At 37.1% G+C, this 22,264-nt stretch overlaps 1 protein-coding gene across 1 annotated transcript in view; it reads right to left on the bottom strand.

Moving 5' to 3' along the window:
* DPYD (dihydropyrimidine dehydrogenase) overlaps nt 1–22,264 on the bottom strand; it is a 768,719-nt gene that overhangs the window by 247,856 nt on the left and 498,599 nt on the right. The window contains exon 16 of the mRNA XM_023641574.2: nt 14,793–14,876. Coding sequence (XP_023497342.2) covers nt 14,793–14,876 — 84 coding nt within the window. The remainder of the gene's footprint in view (nt 1–14,792; nt 14,877–22,264) is intronic.

Below are 22,264 nucleotides of genomic sequence, written 5' to 3'. Positions count from 1 at the left end.
GTCACAAAATCAGGAGAAAATAAATTAAAAACATGCGACAATTGTTTTGGGTTGTTTTATATACTGATTTTAACATATTAATCATTTACTCCAGTGTTTATGTCATAAGTGGAATCTCCTTGATAAAAATGCAATAAGAGATTCAAAAGAGACTAAGATTGTTGACTTTATAAAATTAGGGCACTATGTCAAAAGCATGCAAAATAAGAAGCAATGCCTTATCAAGGCAGAGCCATCTGGTAATGATATGAATGAAACTCTATAGGGTGACCTGGGTGCACTTAATACAAAAGTTAGTTTTGTTTGGTGGAATTGACTATAAAAGCCCTGCCCTTTAGGAACGAATCTGTGGGAGGTTCCTGAATTTATCTTCTATCCTGTCACCAGAAATATTTTCCCCATGACATGCTTTAAGAATGCAAGTGTCCTAGTTACCACTTTTACTTAGTTACTGTCAGTCTATTAACTCCCTTTCACTTTTACAACTATTTTTATAGTTTTTTATATTTGTTCTTCCCTCTGCTCTTCTTCCAACTAAGAAGGAAATAATTAAAATTTGAAGAATGAAATATGTGAGAGCCTAACATGAGCACTTTACTACATCTGGAAGCTGACAGGACAAGACTTACTCGTGTGGGTGCATAAAATGACCTATATTACAAGTTGGAGAGTTTACTCTGAAAGCCCAATTGGTAAAAATAAAATAAGCAATGTTATTCCTGTGGCATTTGCAAAATTATATTAAAAGGTCCAGTGTTTCTTTTTTTTTTAAAAAAAAAAAAAACCAACATAGGAAAAAGTTAAGGGGCAGAATTCAAAGCGGCAAGAAAAGAGAAAAAGTCATAGAATGAAGGAAACACTTAACCGGAATTTTGGAGATCTAAAGAAGAGTGGAGAGATTAAAAATATAAAGGAAATACAGAGATAGAAGAAATCACTTAAGTGGTAGAAAACAGTAATTTAACTTTTTTGAGGACTGTAGCAATTCTTATTTAGAATAACAACTACAACAAAAATAAAAGCAACAATCATCCCGGAATACAATAAAATAAATAAAAATAGAGAAAGCAAATGTAAAAACATAGTAGGGATAGAAACAGAAAATCAAAGGTGATTCAGGAGAAACAGAATTAGAAGAGAGAAATTTTATAAAAAGAGAAAATAAGCAAGAAAATAAAGGCAAACAGAGAAAAAATATTTAAAAGGAACAGGGACCAAATACTGTGAAAGGAAGAGTTTAATTGTTGATCTTGATTTAATTCACTGATATATATTAAGTATACATACTAATACAATTAAATTCAGCTACTGGAATATTACAAACATCCACAGCCACACCAGATGTGAGTTTGCCGTTCTGTTTGTTTTTAACCACAGTACAAAAATGGGACTGAAGATGTTGACACATTCTCGAGTGTTCGCTGCCAAGGAGATTTGAGCTTTCTAATCCAACAAAGTGAATTTAGGCAGAAAAAGTCAAAAGTTCTTCATAAATGAATCTAAACAAAAATAAGGGTGCTAGGTCCAAAGGGATCGAGGAAGAGAAAGTGGCAAAGGCAGGATGATAAACAACAACATATATGTATCTGCAGAAAGAAATTGGCAATAAGAGACATGACCAACTAAAGAATGCAAAAAAGCAGAACAAAAGGGATGGCATCTGGTGTCCTCAACACCTGCACAATTCCTGCCACATAACAGTCACTCAATTAATAACTAGTGAATTAATTGAATCAGTGGATGTTCCAACTAGCAAAACGATCTTTTCAGGCTGTGTTCATCAATGGAAAAACAATGAAGGAAAAAAGCAGATAGGTAGATTTACAAGGAATAGTGTCAAAAGAATTGCTGCTTTGGAATAACAGACACACTCTTGAAAAGATGAAAATACTGAATAATCTGAAATTAGGAACAAAAACTAACAGATTCCATGTGAATTGATCTACAGGGAAGAAATAGGTTTATACTGTTCTCAAAGAACTAGTCTACTGGTTGCTTTCAGTGTATTTTATTGCCATCAGCCTTGGCACTCCTCCGGACATTTTTTTGGGATTCTTGGAGCCAAAAGGAACAGTACATACAGTAACGCACACCTACCCTGAAGGGAAAATGACAACCACATAACACCATGTAAAAGAATGCCGACAAAAAGAGAATTTGTTTTTCTGCATTCTATGAGACAATAAGGAGAAAGAAAAGTAAAGCAAATGACTGTGTGACAGAAAAGGAGAATGAGGCTCACAACACACAAGACCAAGAAAGGGGGTGGGGGAGCCCACGAAGGCAGAAACAAGGTAACAGAAAGGACAAAACCAGCAGCAGAAAGGAACTGTCAGACACAAAACCCTCAAAACAATAGACAGGAAAAAAAGAAACAAGATGACAGGAAAAGAGCAGCATGGAATCTAGTAAGAAAAAGAAACAAAAATTTCAAATAATGGATTTTCGAACACTCCTGCTGTTCCGCCAGTGCATTGTGTCACGGACTCACAGAGCAGTGCATAATTTATTACGGTCACTCACTGCCAGGCTGCTATAAAGGGCAACAGCTATATGAAAATACTCCCCACCGCAGGATGGCTTAATGATCAACCTTTTGTAGAGGGGTAGGCTGTGGAATGGCCAGCGAGGACAGAACCACTTATGGGGCTGGATGGCGTTCTGCATATTTAGAGTCCTCTACCATTTAAGAAAGGGTGAATGAACTCTCAGGGTACCTCTGTTGGGGGGTGGGGGCTCACCCCTCTTCAGCTTCTCCTGAATAATCACCAACTCTCAGGAGAAGTTTCTTCATGCCCAATATCACACATTGCCCCTTTTATGGGAGGGGTGATGTCGAATTTAAACAAATAATAGATTTTTAAAATAAAAACAGACCTTGAAAATTAACATTCATAATTGGAAAATTGCATTATATTTTAATCATGTCTGGAGATTTAAAAAAATGCTGCTAGGGTTTCTCTTTAGAAATGAATTTGGATACAGAAAAAAATCAAAATCACATACAAATAAAGATCATCCAAATCGTTTTTACCAATCATTTTCAGGAAACTGGCCTTTTCAGTGATATTTATATAGAGGAGCTTTCATTACTTCTACAAATAGCACTATCTTCAAACAGAGATGCATCATTAAGATATGTATCAATAATTTCTACGGTTAGTAAAGCCAAGAACTACTTCTTTAAAATTCTTCTTTGAGAGGCAGCAGTGCCTGAGGTTAGGAGCCCAGGTTCTTGAGCAAGATGGTCAAGATTTGGCTCCTAATGCTGCTGTTACTCTCCATGTGACCCTGCCACATTACTTACACTTTCCATCTCTGGGTTCCCACCTGTAAAATGGGAATAAAAATAGAAAATACATCATAGAGCTGCAGTGAGGATTGCATGGGTTAGACCCTGGATCAGAGTCTGGCAAACAGTAGGAGCATGGCAGATATCAGCTATTGTACTTGCTCTTAAATAATGTGTAAGGGGACATTTCGGGGGGGGGGTTGTAATCTAGAACCATCTGCCATTATGTGTTGGGCATGGAGACAGGTGAAAATAATGTCCTTAATCCCACTTCAGGCCAGGCTGAGGCAGTGCATTTTCTTTCTCTTCCCTCACCCTGGGAACAGACTTTGTTTATACAGGATAGCAAGTTTGCAAAAGGAAGTCACAGTCAGCTATTTTGAAGTCTTTCATCCTCCAAAGTCCTATAGTAATATGTAAAAAATATGCTCATTCCTAAAAAAAAAAAAAGATTATTGTGTTCTAGAGGTGGAATATTTGAAAACAAGACAGACTCCTGTCCAGGACACAGGGAACTATGAATAATATTTATATGTGAGTAGCATGTACTTCTGGACAAACATATTTAGAATGGATTCAAGACACGAATTGGAGAAATCAGACATATGAAACCTCAAATGGTTAAGGTGGAAAGAAAACAAAAAAATCAGAACAAGGTATCGAGACTGGTTTTAGAGGGAAGAACAATGATTTGAAATATAAGTTCTGAACTCATAAAACATCAAGAACAGCTTAACTGAGTCCTATTCATAAACCACTCTGCTCAGGATCTTCTCATTGCCAACGGCCCAAGAAAAACACTTTGTACAAAGACTTAATTCATTCAATTATTCATTCATTCATTCATACCTTCATTAACCCATCCAAAAATTATTTACTAAACCTACCATGTGCCAGAATAACATTAATCCTTGGAGATTCAACATGGTGGAAGTCACTCTAGCCTCGGTTTCTTTATCTGAAATCTGGAGAATGTTCTATCTTCCCCCTCAAGTTGACTGAGGAGTAGATGTGATCCCATGTGTAGAAATACCTAGCACAATTCCTAGAATACAAAGGCCACTAAGGGAATAAATTCAATTTCTATTCTTCATAAAAATCCTTTACGAATTTATTATCTTTGGATATATCCATATCGTGGTAGCTATACTGTTATTGTAGCCATCTCAAAAGTACAATTCCTTATTTACTACCTACTGGGAAAACTCTATTACCCCTTATTTATCCTAAACCTATCATCTCTCTATAAAGAAAGGATATCTAATATGTTTAATATTCAAAATGTATTATGTGTAGGTTTTTAATTGTTTAAAATAAACGTGGCTCCATTTAAAACAGTTTTTAATAAGAGCTTAGTGGTGGGGATTGGAGAGAGTATACTGAAAATATCACAGTCACAAATATCAGGGGTGGAAAGGTGAAGATCCCCTCAGAGCTGGGATTAGGAACTACGGATTTGTCTGAGGCTAGGCCATCAGATGGATAAAGAATGCTTATCTGTCATGAGTAAGAATGAGTCACCCACTACACCAAGGAGCAAAAAAGAGAAAGCTAGAAAGAGTGGGGCATTGAAGACATCACCTGCCTTCCTGGATCCAGACAATCATGAAGTCAACTTCAACCTTATTCCATCAGTTACATCAGCTAATACATCTGTCTTAGTTGATAATAGAATTCTTTCATCTGCATGAGACAGAAAACTAAGAACTATCTTTCCACTTGCTTCTTCCTCAAAACCCATAGCCAACTCATCCTCAAATCCTGCTGAATACTTTCCTTATCTTTGGCATATCTATTTCTCTATCTCTAAGCTACGAACCACCATTATTTCTTATACAAACTTCTGCAAGGGATTTTAGCTAGTCTTCCCAAGTCCATTTTTATGCACCTATATTATATTCTCTCAAAATGAAAATATAATCATTATCATCCTCACCATTTTCACCATCCCACCCATCACACACACATGTACATGTACACACATGTACCCATGTACACACATATGTGCATGCACGCACATATGACAAACCTTTTAATAGCTTTCCACTGTTGTTTGGATAAAATCAAAACGCTCAACAAGGCCTGACTTACAGGGTCTTACATAGCCTGATCTATGTTTTCCTTTCCAGTGTCATCTTGTGCCACATGCATCTGCTCTAAGCACCTCATTCTTCTTTCGTGCCCTTCAACATGCCTTGTTTCAACCACAAGGCTTTTGTTTCTTCTGTTTCCATCACCTGGAATGCTCTAACCCACACCAATCATTTCACTTAAAAATCCTGTAAATATTTCACTTAACAGATCAAACATCACTTCCTTAAATAATCCTTCCTTGACTCTTCACAGTAGTCCAGAAACCTCATATTACATGCTCTTCAAGGATCATGGACCACCACTTCAGGGTTACTATGCCAGTTATACTTTATTGTTTGTAGGGTTATTTGTCCAATATCTGTCTACTCTCCTAAATGGAAATCTCTATGAGGACAGAGAACATGTCTATTTTTGCTCATCCTTATTCTCAGCATTTCAGAAATTCTTGGTACATGGTAGAGACTCTAAATCTTTGCTGAACGAATGAAAGCAGAGAAATATTTGACTATTTGGAGAGTGCAGTAAATACTTATTGGGCCTCTAGATCGTATTCCTCCTAAATAGAAAGGCTATTCTCTAAAAGTTTGAGACCTGGGTGATAGAACATAGGAGAATCAAGACTGAACACAGGAAAGCGGAATAGAGAGCAGACACTTGAAGTGAAGGAATCCAATTGTTCCTTCACATACCAAGTTCTCCCATATTATGCAAAACACAGTTATGGGAAAAACAAGAGTGGCATGCCTACTATGTTGCCATACAATTTCTGGTGTAGTCAAGAAAAGAAAAACATTGGCAAAGAAGAACTGGCAACAGAGATCTCTGTTCATTTGACAGAGGGTTGGAAATTTTACAAATCAGAGAAAAAATCTGTACGTTCTATTTTGATGAGCCATTAACACACTTTAAGTGTAACTAAATTTGCAACTTGATCTGTGAGGACTTTTAAAGCTGAATACACCCAGTAACAACAGACAGGGAGAGAAGAGTAAACACTCAAACTATCAACTCCAGAAAAAATAAACAGCAAAGAATATGAGGAAAGAACCAAAGATATTCAAGACATCTCAAAGTGGCTAAAACCGACATTCACATTTTAAATTGATATCTCCTTAAACAAAACCTTTTTGTAAAGCATATATTTCTTCATCACATTGCTACTTAATAAAGTGGTGAAAGAACAAAGTTAGCTACAAAATATGATTCTCATTAAGATCTCTGCAATGTAATCAACATCAAGACCGGCTTCATGCTTGTGTAAAATCTCTGATTCCTAATAAACACCATCTCTTTGTATTTAGGGGGTCATTATCGTTCTCTGGGAGTGTGGCTGCCAAATGATGGTAACAAAAGCCACAGGTCTTCAATCTTGAATCGATACTCTTTGGCCGTAAAATGCCATGATTTTAATAAATCTATTTTCCTTGACTTGCTTTTTTTAGGGGAGCTCAATATTTCATTCTCTAGTCAGGCACATCCACGTTCGTCCTTCATGACATTGCTCACCTCCTCCCCGCTGGAAGCCTTCAACTGATTGCACTCTAAAAGACTGCACTCTAAAAGCAGTCTTCTGCCCCAGCAGGAACTGTGTAAAAACTTTCTCTCTCAGGTAGAAGTTGCCTTAATTTTAAGGTCTTCCTGACAGTGGTGCCTCTTGTGCCTGCACTTGAATTGTCTTATTCATTATCCTCTTTCCTCATCTTGAACTCTGCTGCCTCCAAGTCTCCTAGCTCCGAAGTGCTTACTAGTTTTCTGGTCCAATCTTGCTTTTTAGCCTAATATGCAATATTCTTTACTCCTGAGTCTTTCGTGGCTTTTGACACATGACTCAGTCTTGTTTGTCAGTTCTTCCAATATTCTAGGCTAGTTGGATCTCAGGACCGAACCCTCCTTTTTCTTGCCAATATTTATATCTTAGTAATTTTGGTTTCCAACTTTGTCTCTGCTCTGCACAACTGATACCGGTTATTCTGGTGTGACACTGCGCTATCTGAACTCTCTGTGGTATCATAGACTAAGATCACAGCCTCTCCCTACCTCACTCCCATGTCTCTCTCTGTAGGTTAAAGACATTTTTAATTTATCTTTATTCTATAGTCAGCAGACATATAGAAAACTCTGCTCTACTTCTCAAACTCACTGTGATGTGATATTTAAAAAAAAATTTGGAAATGCTATTGCTGCTTTATTTGGGAATATAACAAATGATGAGTATACTAAAAACCACATTAAGTTTTAAAAAATATATATTTAGATGTTTTTCTTACAACGATCCATCAGGTAGTCTACCTACTTGTACTACATATGATTTTTTTTTCCACTGCCACACAATTATTGTCCTAGACAAAAACAATGACACTCCCTGACTTAGAACTGGTATTTCAGTTAGATTTAAATGGTGTTACTTTCTACTAAAAATTTATAATTTTTAAAAGAAAGCAATCATTTTTATATCATTTACCAACATTAATAAGTAAAATTGAAAAACTCATAGAGAACCAGCTTAGGGCAAAATATTGGCAGTTACATAAATGCTTCTTACAGATCTCCTGTAGTTATCTACTTATCCAAGCACCCATGTCTAAGCAAACGGTTGAGAATTAAAATCAAATAAAAAGTTGGGCAACATAATATAGTATAAAGCAAATATTTCTTTTTGATTAGAGATACTTTTTCTCATAAACAAGTTGATAATTTATTTTAAAGTACTTCTAAAATTGTAAATGCCACATGGAAAATAAAAGAGAAAGAATAAGTCAAAGGTATATGGATAATTTCAGTCATTTTTGCAGAAGCTTATATTATACCTCCATTTCTCACAGCTCTTTGTGAAATGATGTTATTTCACAGTGCAATTGTGAATGTGATGTCTCAAGGACTCAATCCACTGGGGCCAACCTATCCTATATTTATCCAATCAACCCATAGATCTCAAGTTCCAACTCTTCAGCCCAAACTTACATTCATCCATGATTAGAGCAAGATTAAACATCACATTCACGACAATGTGGCACTTTGCTACACGTGTCTTATAGCAGCTGGAGTCAGAGGGGTGAGAGGAATAAAGAACCTGAAACAGAGGAGGTGTCGTGGGTAGATACTCAACTAGTATCAAAAAACAAATCTAACTCAGCAGTGATCCTCACCTTAGGTCCCCCAGGAGAGGTCAGAGAGGTCACTGTGGCTTTAATTTATTGTATTTTACCATTGGTAGGGTTCCCATATTCCTGTCTCTAACTTTTGGGATTTCTCATATGCCTGAGTTTCTGAATTTCACCCCTCTGCTAAATACAGCAAGTATTATGACTTGTCAGTTGCATTGGCTTTAAAAGCAGTATCTATATATTGTCTCCTCTATAGGCATCTAACAGGGACCTGATCCAGGCAGGGCTGTGGTCATCACTCCCTGGACCCTGTATTGTGTGTGAGATAGAGGGTCTGTTAACCCAGCTGCTGGAGAAAGTTTTACTTCCCAAGGGAAATGCTAGCATATCTGGGGCAACATGGTCTTCATACTTAGTTTTGGATTCTCTTCCTAGCAACAGACGTCTCCTCTCTGGCGAGGGTAAGAGCAATAATCTGTGGTTAATGTTTTATGAAAAATGTTGGCATGCTGTAACAGAAACAAAGACTTTCTTTCTTTTTTCAAATAAGCATATAGAGTTTGTGTAAATTCAATTTGGACATAGAACAGATCATGAGGGAAATATCGCAATACTGCTGTGGGTGATCTTATTTAAGCCAATCCTTATTTTAAGATCACTGAACATTTTAAGATTTACCACTTTTAAACCTGTTTGTTCTTGATTAACTAAATTATCATGAAAGCAGGACTATATATGTATTTCCTGATGACAAAATTAATGTTAAGACTGTTTGAGTTGAACATTCATTCTGGGAGTTAGAAATTCTATGCAGAGGATGTGTGTAAATAAATGGAGGGGGGTGTGAGATAGTGACACATAGCAGGTGATAACAGCAGCATCACCACCTCTATTTGGGACATTGCTTGACTGTGAAGTTAGAGTGGTCTTCCCTCTGATGATACTATCATTTTGGAATTTTCCATCCAAAGCAATCATTATTGAAAAAATTGTGCACTATTTAGCAATCACTTCTACAAGGAAGGCATCCAAGCCATTGAACACTGGGACTCCCTCAAGGACCAGGGAGATAATGCCCTTGTAACCTCTTAAAACTGTTAGGTAAAGAAATCCAAATTCATTGACAGTGATTTAATCTCTAGGTCACCATAGATTCAAATGAGAGTGTGCACCTAGTCTCCCTCCTTAATCCCATTCACAAACAATATATTCTCTTTCCTTTCTCAAGGGAAGTTTGGCTGATTGATAAGACATATACAGTTAATAAATTAGGTGTCATTTGAAACAGAATTAGACAGTTGATTTCTATTTGGATAATTTCAGTTGAAAAGATATGAATTCCAGGCAGAGGAAATAATAGTATGCAAAAAGGTACAGAGTCAGGAGTTCCCAGGGCATTGTACTGATTTATTCAGTTTGACTAGAGATTTGAATACACTCAAATGACACACAGGAAATACTGGACAGAGCACCAGACGTGGGTCAGTGACAAGGGCACCAAATGCTATGGGCCTTGCTAGTTGGTTATCTTAGGCTAAGGCAAATTAGGCACTTCTAGTCCCCAGTTCCTTTCCTATATATAAGGGTGTTGGACTGGAAAATCTTTAAGGTTTCTCTCAGGACTAAAAGTCTGTGCTTCACTATGCCACATCATTTACTCAAGGCAAAGAAGTAAACAGCTTGTATGAGAAATAACTTAAGAAAAAGCTTTAAAAATTTATGTTTTCTGATGTCAGGGAAAAAAAAAATCATTTCAAGAGGATTATATAAACTAATGCTGAGAAGTCCTGTGGAGCATGCTGCCTCTTGATCTTCTTTTTTTGCCAAGTGGAAGATAAAATGGCAAAATAGGCAGGCAAGGCATCTTATCCCATACCTTCCACCCACAAGCCCCATCAGCTATTTTTCTTTTGGTAGCTGATGGGCGGGTCTAAGAATTAGAGGCATTGTTGGTTGAAGAAGACAGCCTAGAGACTCTTCAATGTCAGGAACCCAGAGGGTCAGCAAACATCTCGGAAAGGGTTGGTTTCAATATTTAAAGGTTGAATCAGAGAGGCACATAGTGATCAAATCCATGTTTGAGAATGAGCACTTAACCTTGGTCAAACGTTTGCTGCTGTTTACACGTAGCCCACACAGTGTTAAAAGAGCCTTAATTAAGCTCTAGTTCTTCCCTGCTGCATGGCAATGCAGGTCAAGTGTGGCCATGTCTTCCCATTATTTCAAGAGAAGTGAGCATTAGGATTTTTCTTTCAAATCCACCTATTTTTAAAATGTTGGTAATAGTTTAAAAAATGAAACAACCACAGTAACAACAGAAAGCTATTCGAAACCCATTCAACTCTCGTCTGAATGTGAGTTAGAAGGTTCAGCAGGATGAAAATAAAAATATTCAATATAATTGTAAAAGGACAAAAGAGGGTTATTCACTCAATGCCATAAGAACACATAGTATTTAGGAAAAGGAGAAGACCTCACATAGGTGCCATTTTCTCTGGATTTTATAGAATTCATTGTAGTTCCCTTACATTAATAAAGTACCATGCTGTCACAGGAAACTCGTTTACATAGATTGCATGTAGAGAACTTTAAATACGAATCTTAAGACATCAGAGAAGCTCCCTTCCTTCTGGGAGACGGAACACCTACATAGTAGGTTCAGGTTAGCTTGTGTTTTTATATATTTAGAAAAACGGGAATTTAGAACTACAAAAAACTTGAGAGCTGACTTAGTCTTGCAGTTAATTTTCAGTTAATAATATTTAATGCTGATGTTGGAGTACTAATTTATTAGGAACTGTTCTAGGTGCCTTCCCCATATTCAGGCCCATGAGTTAATTAAAGCTCAGGCCTTGGCAGCTGCTGATCAGATCTGTGATCTGGGAAACATGGAGCTCTCAGGTTTTTGTTTTTTTTAATTTGGTAAATGGGATCAAAACTCAACCAACTTCAGGGGATTGTTGTACGAAGAAAGAAGAAGAAGAATTTTTTTTTCGTGTTGTGATATAACTCTGACTCTTTGGAGTCTACAGACCCAAAACTAGGGCATATATTTACCTTTGCTTGAGCATCAGGGTTACCAGGGGTACCGTTAACGAAAACGACAAAACCTGAAAGACGAGCAGGCTGACACACACAAGACCAAAGGTCTTTTATACATTAAGTATAAGATGTCTATTAAACTAAAGCCTTTTTAAACAACTGCTACTCAGATATTCATTCTTCAAATAAAGTAAAATATACCAAAAAAGTGGGCAGCATTGGTTGATGTAAAAATAGTTACGAATCACACATTGATGTTTACGAAGGCCAGAGAAAATGTTAAAGTGTTTTTCAAAAGAACAACATAATATGCATTCATTTATTTCTTTAGCTGATTTTGTTTTATCAATGTTCTTTACGGGTAGTTTAAAAATAACGTATTAGCCTGCTACCTATAATGTTAACATTCACAGAATATTAAAGCTGGGAGGAGATTTAAATATCTTCTAGCTCAAATCTCATGTTTTAGAAAGGGAAACTGATGCTTCAGGAAAGTAAGTGGCTTGATGTAAGTAAGTGACATAGATGGTTGATGGAAAGAATAAGTGTTTAAAATTTTATATGAAATTTCACTTTGCGGGAAATACACAATTCAAATTCTCAAGGTAAGCTTGAAATTTTCTTTATTTCTACAAATTCCATAAATAAATATGATGTCTACATATTGTTGAGTAGAGATTATAGCCTTCTCTGTTCATAATTTCACAACTTTTTGTCACTTATGAGAACATTTATAAAGAGTTTAACTATATACATATATAGTTAATTTAAAATTAGGTGTAAATAAAGACAGTATTTTTCACTTATTAAATATTTGTGAGAAAATATTTGAGATAAAGGAGGGAAAAACAGATGTTTGGAAATGTACTGAACTATGATACCCTGCCTCTTCTTAAGGTGCTGAAAATAACCACTAGAAATAGAGAAAGTACCAGACAGTCTCTAATAGATAAATGTCCTAGCCATGGAACTAATGTAAGTTTGTTTCATTCATGAAGCAAACATTTATTAGGCTCTGGCAATGCACACAGCCCTGTGCTTGGCACACAGGGAGCTTTCAACAGATGGAATGCAGGATCACACTGTAATGGGGAAGAGGAATTGACATGACTCCTCAGTCTCCCAATACTGAGTACAAATTCCCCATCCCACCAACTTGCAAGTGTTCAAAACTATGAACCTTAGGGAGGGAGGGAGAGGCAATGGTAACAAGAGGTAGAGAAAAATGGATGGAGAGGAAAAGAAGAAAAAGCCACAGATGTGTTTGTGGCTCTAAAGAGTCAGAGTTTAGTAACACTTTTTTTTTAAATGCAGTAATATTATTTTTCCCTCCATTTAAAATATCGAATATTCATGTGTCCTGAGGCACAGTAACCATTTAAAATATGTTGGAGTAAAAATGATTAAATTAGCTTTACTTTTCAATTATATAATTTACAAGAGGATATAATTCAAAAGAAAATTTCAAAAGCTGGTTAATAGGAAGAATTGGTTTCAGTTTTAGAGTTCATAACCAACAAGTGAAATGGAAACGTTCCTAAGTTTCCTTCAGCCAAAGATATCATGGTTTTCGGAACATATGTCTTCCAAGAGTTTTAGAAAGCTTAACGATAACTTTACTGCAAAATTTTAGCACTTGGCATCCTCATTCAGCCAAAATCTGTGCAAAAATTTATGTGGCTAAATGACTCCCCAGAGAGGATACACCTAAGACTCTTAACAGCTGGGTAAGTTCAGATGTGTTCAGAGAGCGAAAGCCTACTCTAGAAAATAAACTCAAGATGGATTTGGACAACATTTTCGAAATAATCGTCATTTTTGTGGGAAAAATATACATATTAAAATGCATCCTTGTTTAAAAAATTAGTCAATAGATTTAAATTTTACATCGCTGATTTTATCCATTACTGAAAAATATTTGGTTCTGGAGTTTCAGAGACTGTAAAAGGGATAAAAGGAGAAATTTGACCACCTCAAGTGTCCTTGACACCTCAGGTGTCCTTGTAGAAGCCATCTTCATTTTAATCAAGTTACACATCTTGACACCCTGGCTGCTGTCTAATCACGTGACTCATAAAAGTCAGGATTTAATAAAATGTGTTTCCCCTCCCCTGGGTAATTCTGAGGCTTGCTTCTGCTACCACTGCTCCTACCAGTAGCTTCTGCTACTGATGTTCTGGGTAACCTGTTGTGAGTGGAACAGAGGATAGACCTGAAAAACATTTGACTAGGCCCTTCTTTCCTGCTGCGACAAAAGAACGGTTTCTTCCTAAGTCACAAATCTGTTCTGAATGTTAATTAAATATTTACAAGGTACTTTAGAATCCTCCCTGAATGCTAATATGAAAACAGCAACCTATGTTCATTACAACAAGCAGAAATTTTTGCCCTTCCACATTAAGGGCCTCTGGTCTCTGAGTTTAATTCAAATAAATTGATGATTTGAAAAAAAAAGAATTGAGTACCTACTATGTACAAGGCCCTGTGCCAGATGTGGAAACAAAAGTAAACTTTCCAGGACTAGGAAATTTGTCATAAATTAAAACATTTCATATTATTTAATTCACATCATTTCTCTCTGGGCTTAAAAGGTAAATTAGATGAAAAACACTCACCTTTTTAGCATTAAGCTCTTACATTGCTCCTTAACATACAACACTGTATCTAGTTACATAAAGATGCAGTATTTTCTACATATTAACATATATTTCCTTATTTTATTCATTAGGTTTTTGAAAGTATTTTAGCATGAAGGTTCCATTTATTGTATCCAAAAATAAAAATAGCATCAAAGTCTTTTCGCAACTCCCAAAACACAGTTAGGGAATAATGATCATATGCTAAAAAATGTAAAATGCAATTTGTGCTGTGCCCCATTTACTACGAAATCACTACGAACAATGCATTTTGTACAGTATATGGCTCCAGGGAAACTGGATCAGCATCAGGAATGAATAAAGAACATTGCATTTGAAATCAGCTAATTCTGCTTCAGCGCTTTTAAAAACTATTTGTTATGATATTACTTCCTGTCAAGCACATAATGTGATATTTTCCTCAATAAAACTAAACAGTTGCTGTAATTTCAGCTTTCCTCATTTTCCACTTTTTAAGCACTAAATATTTAAACAATGCAGACCTGGAAGTCTCAAGCCAGTCATCTGATCTACGCATCTCCTTGCCTAAGGTATAGTAACTCTCCATACAGGGGCCTGTTCTGTCACACAGACATACGCGGTGGCAGCTGTCGAGGTCCTTACCTGCCCGCAGGCCAGGCCCATTCCTCTTTCTCCCATGCCATGTGGACATGATAAATTTAACTCCAGGGCATCTGCTCCAGAAGCCTTTAAGATGTGGAAGGAAAATGAAAGAAAAGACAAGACTTTATTTGTGTGCTGATATGCTTTCACCGTGGATAATCAACACAGGTCACATTTGTCAAATTTTGCCTATTCTGTTTTCTGCATCACAGCTCTCTGGTGAGGTGTAGTCTGACTCTCTCCAGTTAGAGTGTGTATAACAACAACAATAATAGCAACAGCAAATATTTATTAGGTGCTTAGAAGGTGACACTCACTGTTCTAAGTGTTCTATATTTGTTCTCTCTAATTCTCATAATCCTAGGATTATCAGAATAGCAATTTTACAGACAAGGAAACCAAAGCACAGGGGGTTAAAGAACAAGCCGATTATGAAGTGACACAGTAGAGATTTTAACTCAAGTCTGTTTGACATCACATTTATTCTGCCCTACACTGCTTCAATTTTTATAGAAACAAATCTTACTAATTCCAGATAATTGGTACTGGAAGTAGGAGCGCAAAGAAAAATGTAGCAATAGCACAGAGGGAATGAATGAGTAAAATTTAAAATGTTTTTAACTGAAAATCAATTTTATTGTATTCAAAAAAGTCCATGACAAGGGACATAAAGTACAGATAGTTTTGTCTTACTTTAATAATTAAATAGGATCCTTCTTATTTAACTCATTAAGTCATTAGTATACAAATGGGTCCTGCAAAAATGAACAAAATAGTTCACTCTAAACATTCTATTTAGAATAGTTGGAGAAACAGAATTTTGGAGAAGTCTGCGAAAAACAGTAAGAATAAGCAAAACACTTTTTTATAGTTTAATATAGTAATTTGAGGGATGGGAGTAAAGCAAAGCATTCAAATTGAATTTTTTTTTTTTTTTTTTCTTAACCTAACTTCTTCAGTTTCCCCAACGTCACAAATTTCTTTTTAAGTACGGTCAACCAGAAGCTTCAGTCAACTTCCATAATATTATAACATGTCAATTGCATTATGCAAAGGCTTAAAAAAAGTTCACTATTCTCTAAATATATCAAGCCTTTCTTTAGGCCAAGAGCTGTTTCTTCAAGGTCTCTCTTTTCTTCCTAATTGTTCAAGATTTTACCCCATTTTTTCCTGCTTTATGAATTTTAAGCAGGACCTCAACAAACTTATGAATTCTAGTTAGCTATTTCTCAGTCGACTTTCTTGCCCATCTTTAATCATTAGCGAGTCTGCTTTTTCTTCTGCATCTTTGTGCAAATTCATTTGATCATTCAGCCTGTTTTCTAACTTGGTTCCATTACTGGTTTTGCTTCCCTAATTGGTTTTAAAACGCCTTATGTTATTTGAAAATTGCCATGAATCATGCTACTTTTTTTCTTGCTGGTTTGGTAGTGAGCATGGAAAAAGCACAGCCTGCTAAACTCTGAGTTCCAATCCCAGGTCTGCTAAGGAATTTGGAGTGCCTTGGCCAAGTCGGCTAACCTTCATTGTCTCAATCTGCTCAAGTGTAAACTGTAGATAATATGACCTATCTCAAAACCATGTCATGTGGGAATTACTCACTCAATTAAAAGACTGTATATTGAAATTACATACAATATTACACTTTTCTTATTATTTCTTAGTTATTACAAATATTTCCTTTAGACTTCATTTAGCTGAATTGCAGCAATTAATAGCAAATCAACTCAACACTATTTTAGATTAGATGAGTTTTAGGTGGCATTTGTATACATATGTATTATATATATTTTCTGAAATTTAAGTGCAATCTTATAAGAATACCCATGATAGCAGATAATAATAACGAGCATTTATTGAGCCCTCATAATATTGCCAGGCACTCTACTAGGCTCTGCTTTGTAGTAGGATATATCATTATTCTCATTTTACAACTGATAAAACTGAGATATAAAGAGTTAAAGTGACTTACCCAACATCCCACAGCTTGTTGAAAGTAGGGTCTTGAACCCAAGAATTTTGAGTCAAGAGCCTGTGTTCTTACTCACTATTGTAACTTATTCCATGACTAGAGTTGTTATAGTATGTTAAAAAAAAAAAATAACAACATTCTTAAAGCTTCTGAACTTGAAGTAAAATTAAAGTCTTGTAAAAACACCTATTTAATTTAAAGTCTTTTCAGTGACTAATTATTAAAAATTTCCCCAGTATTATACATATATACAACCATTAACCCACCAAACAAACCCGGAAAGACCTTTGAATGGCACCTAGGCCTCAAAAACTGAGAGAAGGCTGCTCAAGGAGACACCAAGAGATGGGGAACATTCATTTGGCCTCTGCTTGAACATTCCTGTCACAGGATGTACAGTACCACCTTCAAAGGCAGTTAATTCCATTTCCAAGCAACTACAACCATTCAAAAACCCTTAATTGCTGAATTAGCATAAAATGTTAAATTAACTGAAACTGGGCATGCATTCTGACTCCTGTTAGTCACAAGCTTTTTAGTGTAGTCACTTAGCCCAGAGTTTATTCTACTTCACCCAAATGGTTATCCGATAAAGTAATCCAGGGAAGGGAGTGACATAGAAAATTTGCTGTTTCTAATTTCATACATTATCTGTTTATCATCCATTACCTCTATGAATTAGAATGTACACGTTAATAGCATAGACCCTGAAGCCAGATTTCATGGATTTGAATCTCACTTATACCACATACTAGCCGTGTGAACTTGGGCATATTATTTAACTACTTTTTGCCTCAGTTTCCTCATCTCCAAAAAGTAGAAAACAATAGAACTAACTCCTAGGGTTGTTCTTGTAAGGTATAAATAAATTTGATAAAAGTAAATGACTTAGAACAGTGCCTGGACTGTAGTAAATACTATGTAAATGTAAGCAATTACTATATCTATCTATCTATCTATCTATCTACCTACCTACCTACCTACCTACCTGTCTGCTTATCTATCCATCCATTCACCTATCCAAATAGAATCTCTGACTTGCCATTCTTTGGCCTTGATCTGAGGAAGGATTTAAAGTAATTCATGTTGCACTATATTATCTATACCTCAGGGGGAAAAAAAGAAAAGAAAACTATTCTGAGAAATTCTCAGAATAGTGCTAGCAGGGTAGTTTCTAAAATTCTCTGAATCACTTTATAAAAACTCTCCGAGAAACCAGGGTAGCAAAATCGCAAAACCTCGTACCTTATATACAAAAAAATCCAATACAACGCTCTTCCTCTTCTCCTTTCCTTACCCCTTCCTTACTTCCTGATCAACGTAGTTCTAAAGTCATTGGATGGGGCAGAGCAAGGTAGGTGACTAGGAAGATCTGAGAAAGAGCCACAAGAGCCCATTGTGGGGTATAGAGTCCAAGAGCAGTGAGAAGGATGTCCACGTGGAGGGTGGTTTGATGTAGCGTATCAGAGCCCAAATGGGAAGGGAAGGCTTCCATGGGTGTTGTGGGGGGGGCAAAGGGCGTCAGAGCCCAAGCAGGGTGAGGAGGGTATTCCTTTGGGGGGTATGAAAGGTACATTTCTTGGATTCTCTCTTCATTTCTTCTGTTAAAAGAAGACATGAGGTCCAATGTTGACTGTCTACACAGCAACACTGTCATCTAGTCTCAAGTATCCAAAACTGGAGACACAAGTTCTCCAGGATCTTAAACTACTTTGAAATGAACCTGAAACAGGTAAACACTGAACTGGCTTGGGCCTCACTGGACTAAGTCAGTGACTACCTCTTGTCTCCAATGAGGTGTCCATCTTTCCTGATTCTATTCTGTCCTGCTTACCATCCCTATTTAGGGACTTATATCCAACTGGCCCTACATATTTTTGTAATGCGCCTCTCTCTGCTTTTTACCTCAGCTATTTGAGATCTCCTAACTCTAACATCTATTTAATTTTATGACATACTTCTAGGCCATATTCAGGTAAAAAATGATGAGAATCTGGCTTCTAAGTAATTTATTTTGACTCTCTGATAGGAATAGTGTGGCCCCCTGGTTTTGATACCTATGCATCTCCACTGGACCTTTCTCGTATCATCCTACCAGTTATGGTCAGACCTTTAGCAATCTCTCAGCAGGTCTCTGACTTAAAAGCCCTAGGTTTGGATCTTAATCACCTCAAGGTCATTGGGGCCACATAAAGTGCCACTCATCCCATTTATTCTGTAATGTCTCCTTTTTGTTTGTCATATGCCAACACATCAGCTCTGTACTTCTATTTTACTTCATTCAACAAATATTGAGGAATACCCACTAGCAGTCAAAGCCCTGTAGATGGCATTGGGGACTAAGGAGTAAACCAGACAGGTATCTCTGTCCCCATGGACCTTGCTTTGCAACAGGCAGGACAGAGGTTAAAGAGCTAATGATACCATTGTTAATCATCACTCTATTAAATGTTTCAGAGGGAAAGCACAGGCAGAGACCCAGATTTGGGGGTTCCTGAAGCTCAAACAATTTGGGGAAACTTCTTTAAGAAAAAAATAATTAAAAATCATGAACACAAGGGGCCGGCCCAGTGGCATACTGGTTAAGTTCATGCACTTCGCTTTAGTGGCCCCAGGTTCACAGGTTTGGATCCTGGATGTGGACCTACATACCACTCATCAAGCCATGCCATGGTGGCAACTCATATATAAAATAGAGGAAGATTGGCACAGATGTTGGCGCAGCGACAATCTTCCTCACCAAAAAAAAGATAAAAAACATACAAACACAAAATTAGGTATAGGGGCTTGGAGGTAGCTTGTGCAAGTAAGGGACTTGAAGCTTAAGCTTCATTGGCTTTATGTTAAACTGGCTTCTGAGGATAGGGTCTTAGAGAGAGAGTAGGATGGGGACCTACCTAGTCAGGGGTCTCAGGGTTAAGGAAGAGAGAACATTCTAGGCCAAAGGAGCAGCAAAGGCTCTGAGTTGGGAATGTGTTGGAGGAGTAAAAGGTGGCCAGTGGGGCTGGAATGTAGAAAAGAAACCCAAGTGACACTGGGGAGATGGGTAGGGGCCAGACCATGTAGAACTTACAGGTCAAGTTAAGGGTTTTGCATCTTAAGAAAGATAGTGAGAAGATTTTGGGTTGATCAAGGGCAAGAAGATTAGTGGAGCTGTCCTAGATAAACTTGGATTACAGTGGTAGCCACGCATATTGAGCCACACTCAATTTATATGCTTCCTCAAATCTGATGACCTTCCTTGCCACCCAAACTTCTGCCACGAGCTCAGAAGGGAGACTCAGTCCTTGCTGTTATCCTCACATCGCCTATCCTCACATCTGGCTCCCTCAGGATGAGGGCTTTGTCACAGCCTCTACCGTACCTTTCCAAGTGGGAGCTCAAACAGTGCCAGGACCCAGGCCTGACCAAGCAGCTCTGGCCTTTCCCTCCACTTCTGGATTTAGGTGAAGCATCTTATAACATGGTGGGATTTGCTTTCCCCAGCAACTGTCTAAAGGGGGCACAACACACAACTCCAAAGTGCAGAAGAAAGTAAAGCCCTGTGGTGTGAAATTTGACGAATGAGAGACAGGAGATGGGAAGGATCCAGCAGGTACAGTCGTCCCCCTCCTCTCCTCTAAACTGTCGTCAGGCAGGATGATTCCATATAGCACTGTCTGTCCACACGACTGAGCAGCGGCTCCTTTTCCTTGTGAAGGTGGAGCCAGCTCTGTAACACACCATATTGTATCTGCTTTCCCTTCTTCCCCATGTCATTTTTCTTTTCTTCACTCTTACTGCTCTGGGATTGTATCCCTCAATAAAGCATCACCATGTTCACTTTGACTCAGGCTCTGTTTTCCATGCTAATACTCATTAAGAAACAGATTCAAGATCTATTAAAATGAGTTCAAGACCCATTAAGATCTAATATTGTGAGCCTTCAGTATGGTTCAATTTAGGATATGTCTGATTACATATTTAAACTGTGAACATATCTACATAGCTGAGGCTACATCTATTCACCTTTGTTTTGGCTGGCCAGGGACGCTGCACATAGTAGGTGCTTCACCGACCTTTCTTTGCATGGAATTGGAATAGGTTATTAATGTCCCAGAAAAGTAGGAGGGCCTATGATAAGATACCCAGACCAAGAAAATTGAGCAGAGCCTAACAATGTTACCGATTTGACACCAAGTTGTGAAAACTCTTCCAGAGACTGCTTCATTTTTATGGTGCTCAAAAAAATGACAAATTCAAACCAGTCTGAGGAATGCATAAAAGAAGACATTAAAAGCATGTGCATTCTCAGGATAAAGTGAAAAGGAAGGTTTGGTTCAGTACGGTTCTATTGGCAGGAAAAAACAAAGCTTTCTCAAGAATATGCAGATAACCAAGAAGAAATACTGGATATACATTAACTTTTAAAAACAGCATTTAGTTGACTTTACCATATCTTAAGAATATACCTAGCTTCTATTTTTTTATTCACTCACATGGTCTTACTCAAAATAGCAAAACAAAATGGTAGCTTCTGGTGAAACAAACAACTAACAATGATCCCTCCTTGAACAGATTTTCATTGCGACACAGTTTCTCAGTCTTTGTATTTTCATGTTCTTGTACGAGTGGATCTGTTCTGCTGTTACACGTGTCATTTCCGTTTTTAGATATAATAGTAAAGAGTTGATAGCAGGTTTCCTCAATTCCCTATTGCGTAATTCAAGAAATAATTACTACAAGGAGAGGAACTTCATGAATTTAAAGTATATTCATCATCACATCAAGTCATTTGCTCAACTCAAAGCCGGTGGTGTGCTAGAACTGCTGGTGTGCTATCTCTGATTTCTTACAGACCATGATCATCACCCCCAAAGAAATGCACACTGTAAGTGGCATAATCTTTGGCTTGAGTACTTTTTTGTTTTTGTTGGTTTGTTTTCATGTGGGCTCTTCCATTGTAAGAAAATCTGTTTCAATCTGTTCTGGAGCAATTGTTCACAAAAACGAAACCAAATACTGATTCTACAAAGTGTTATTGGGTGCCTACCATATGAGCTGTGATGGAATCATGCTGCCTAATGCTGCCCTCCAGGGGGATGTGAAGGCCTGTGGACAGTTCCTTCATGTGATATCCAAGGACTGGCTCATATTTTAAAATTATAGGGAAGATTTTTTTTTAATTGACACCACCTACACATTGACCTTCTTGATATGTAGATTGCTTTTCTGTGGAGAGATTTCATAGAGGATTTTTCTTTTTTAAAATTTCTTTTCCTTTTTTTTCTTCCTTCCTTCCTTCCTTTTTCCTCCCTCCCTCTCTCCCTCCCTCCTTCCTTCCTTCCTTTCTTTCTTTCTTGCTATGAGAACTCGGAAAATCAGACTAAATAAAACTGCAATTAAAGAAATAAATACAGAATGTGAGAAATGTAACAAACATAAGTTGGTTAGTATGTCACTAATAAAAAGGCTTTTGACTTTTCAAAAGTAAAATCCGCTTATTTAAAAATTAATGTTC

Source organism: Equus caballus, chromosome 5 (genome assembly GCF_041296265.1).
Source record: "Equus caballus isolate H_3958 breed thoroughbred chromosome 5, TB-T2T, whole genome shotgun sequence".
Lineage (NCBI taxonomy): Eukaryota > Metazoa > Chordata > Mammalia > Perissodactyla > Equidae > Equus > Equus caballus.
Note: the sequence above shows the minus strand (reverse complement) of the source record. Positions and strands in the feature narration are given on the sequence as shown.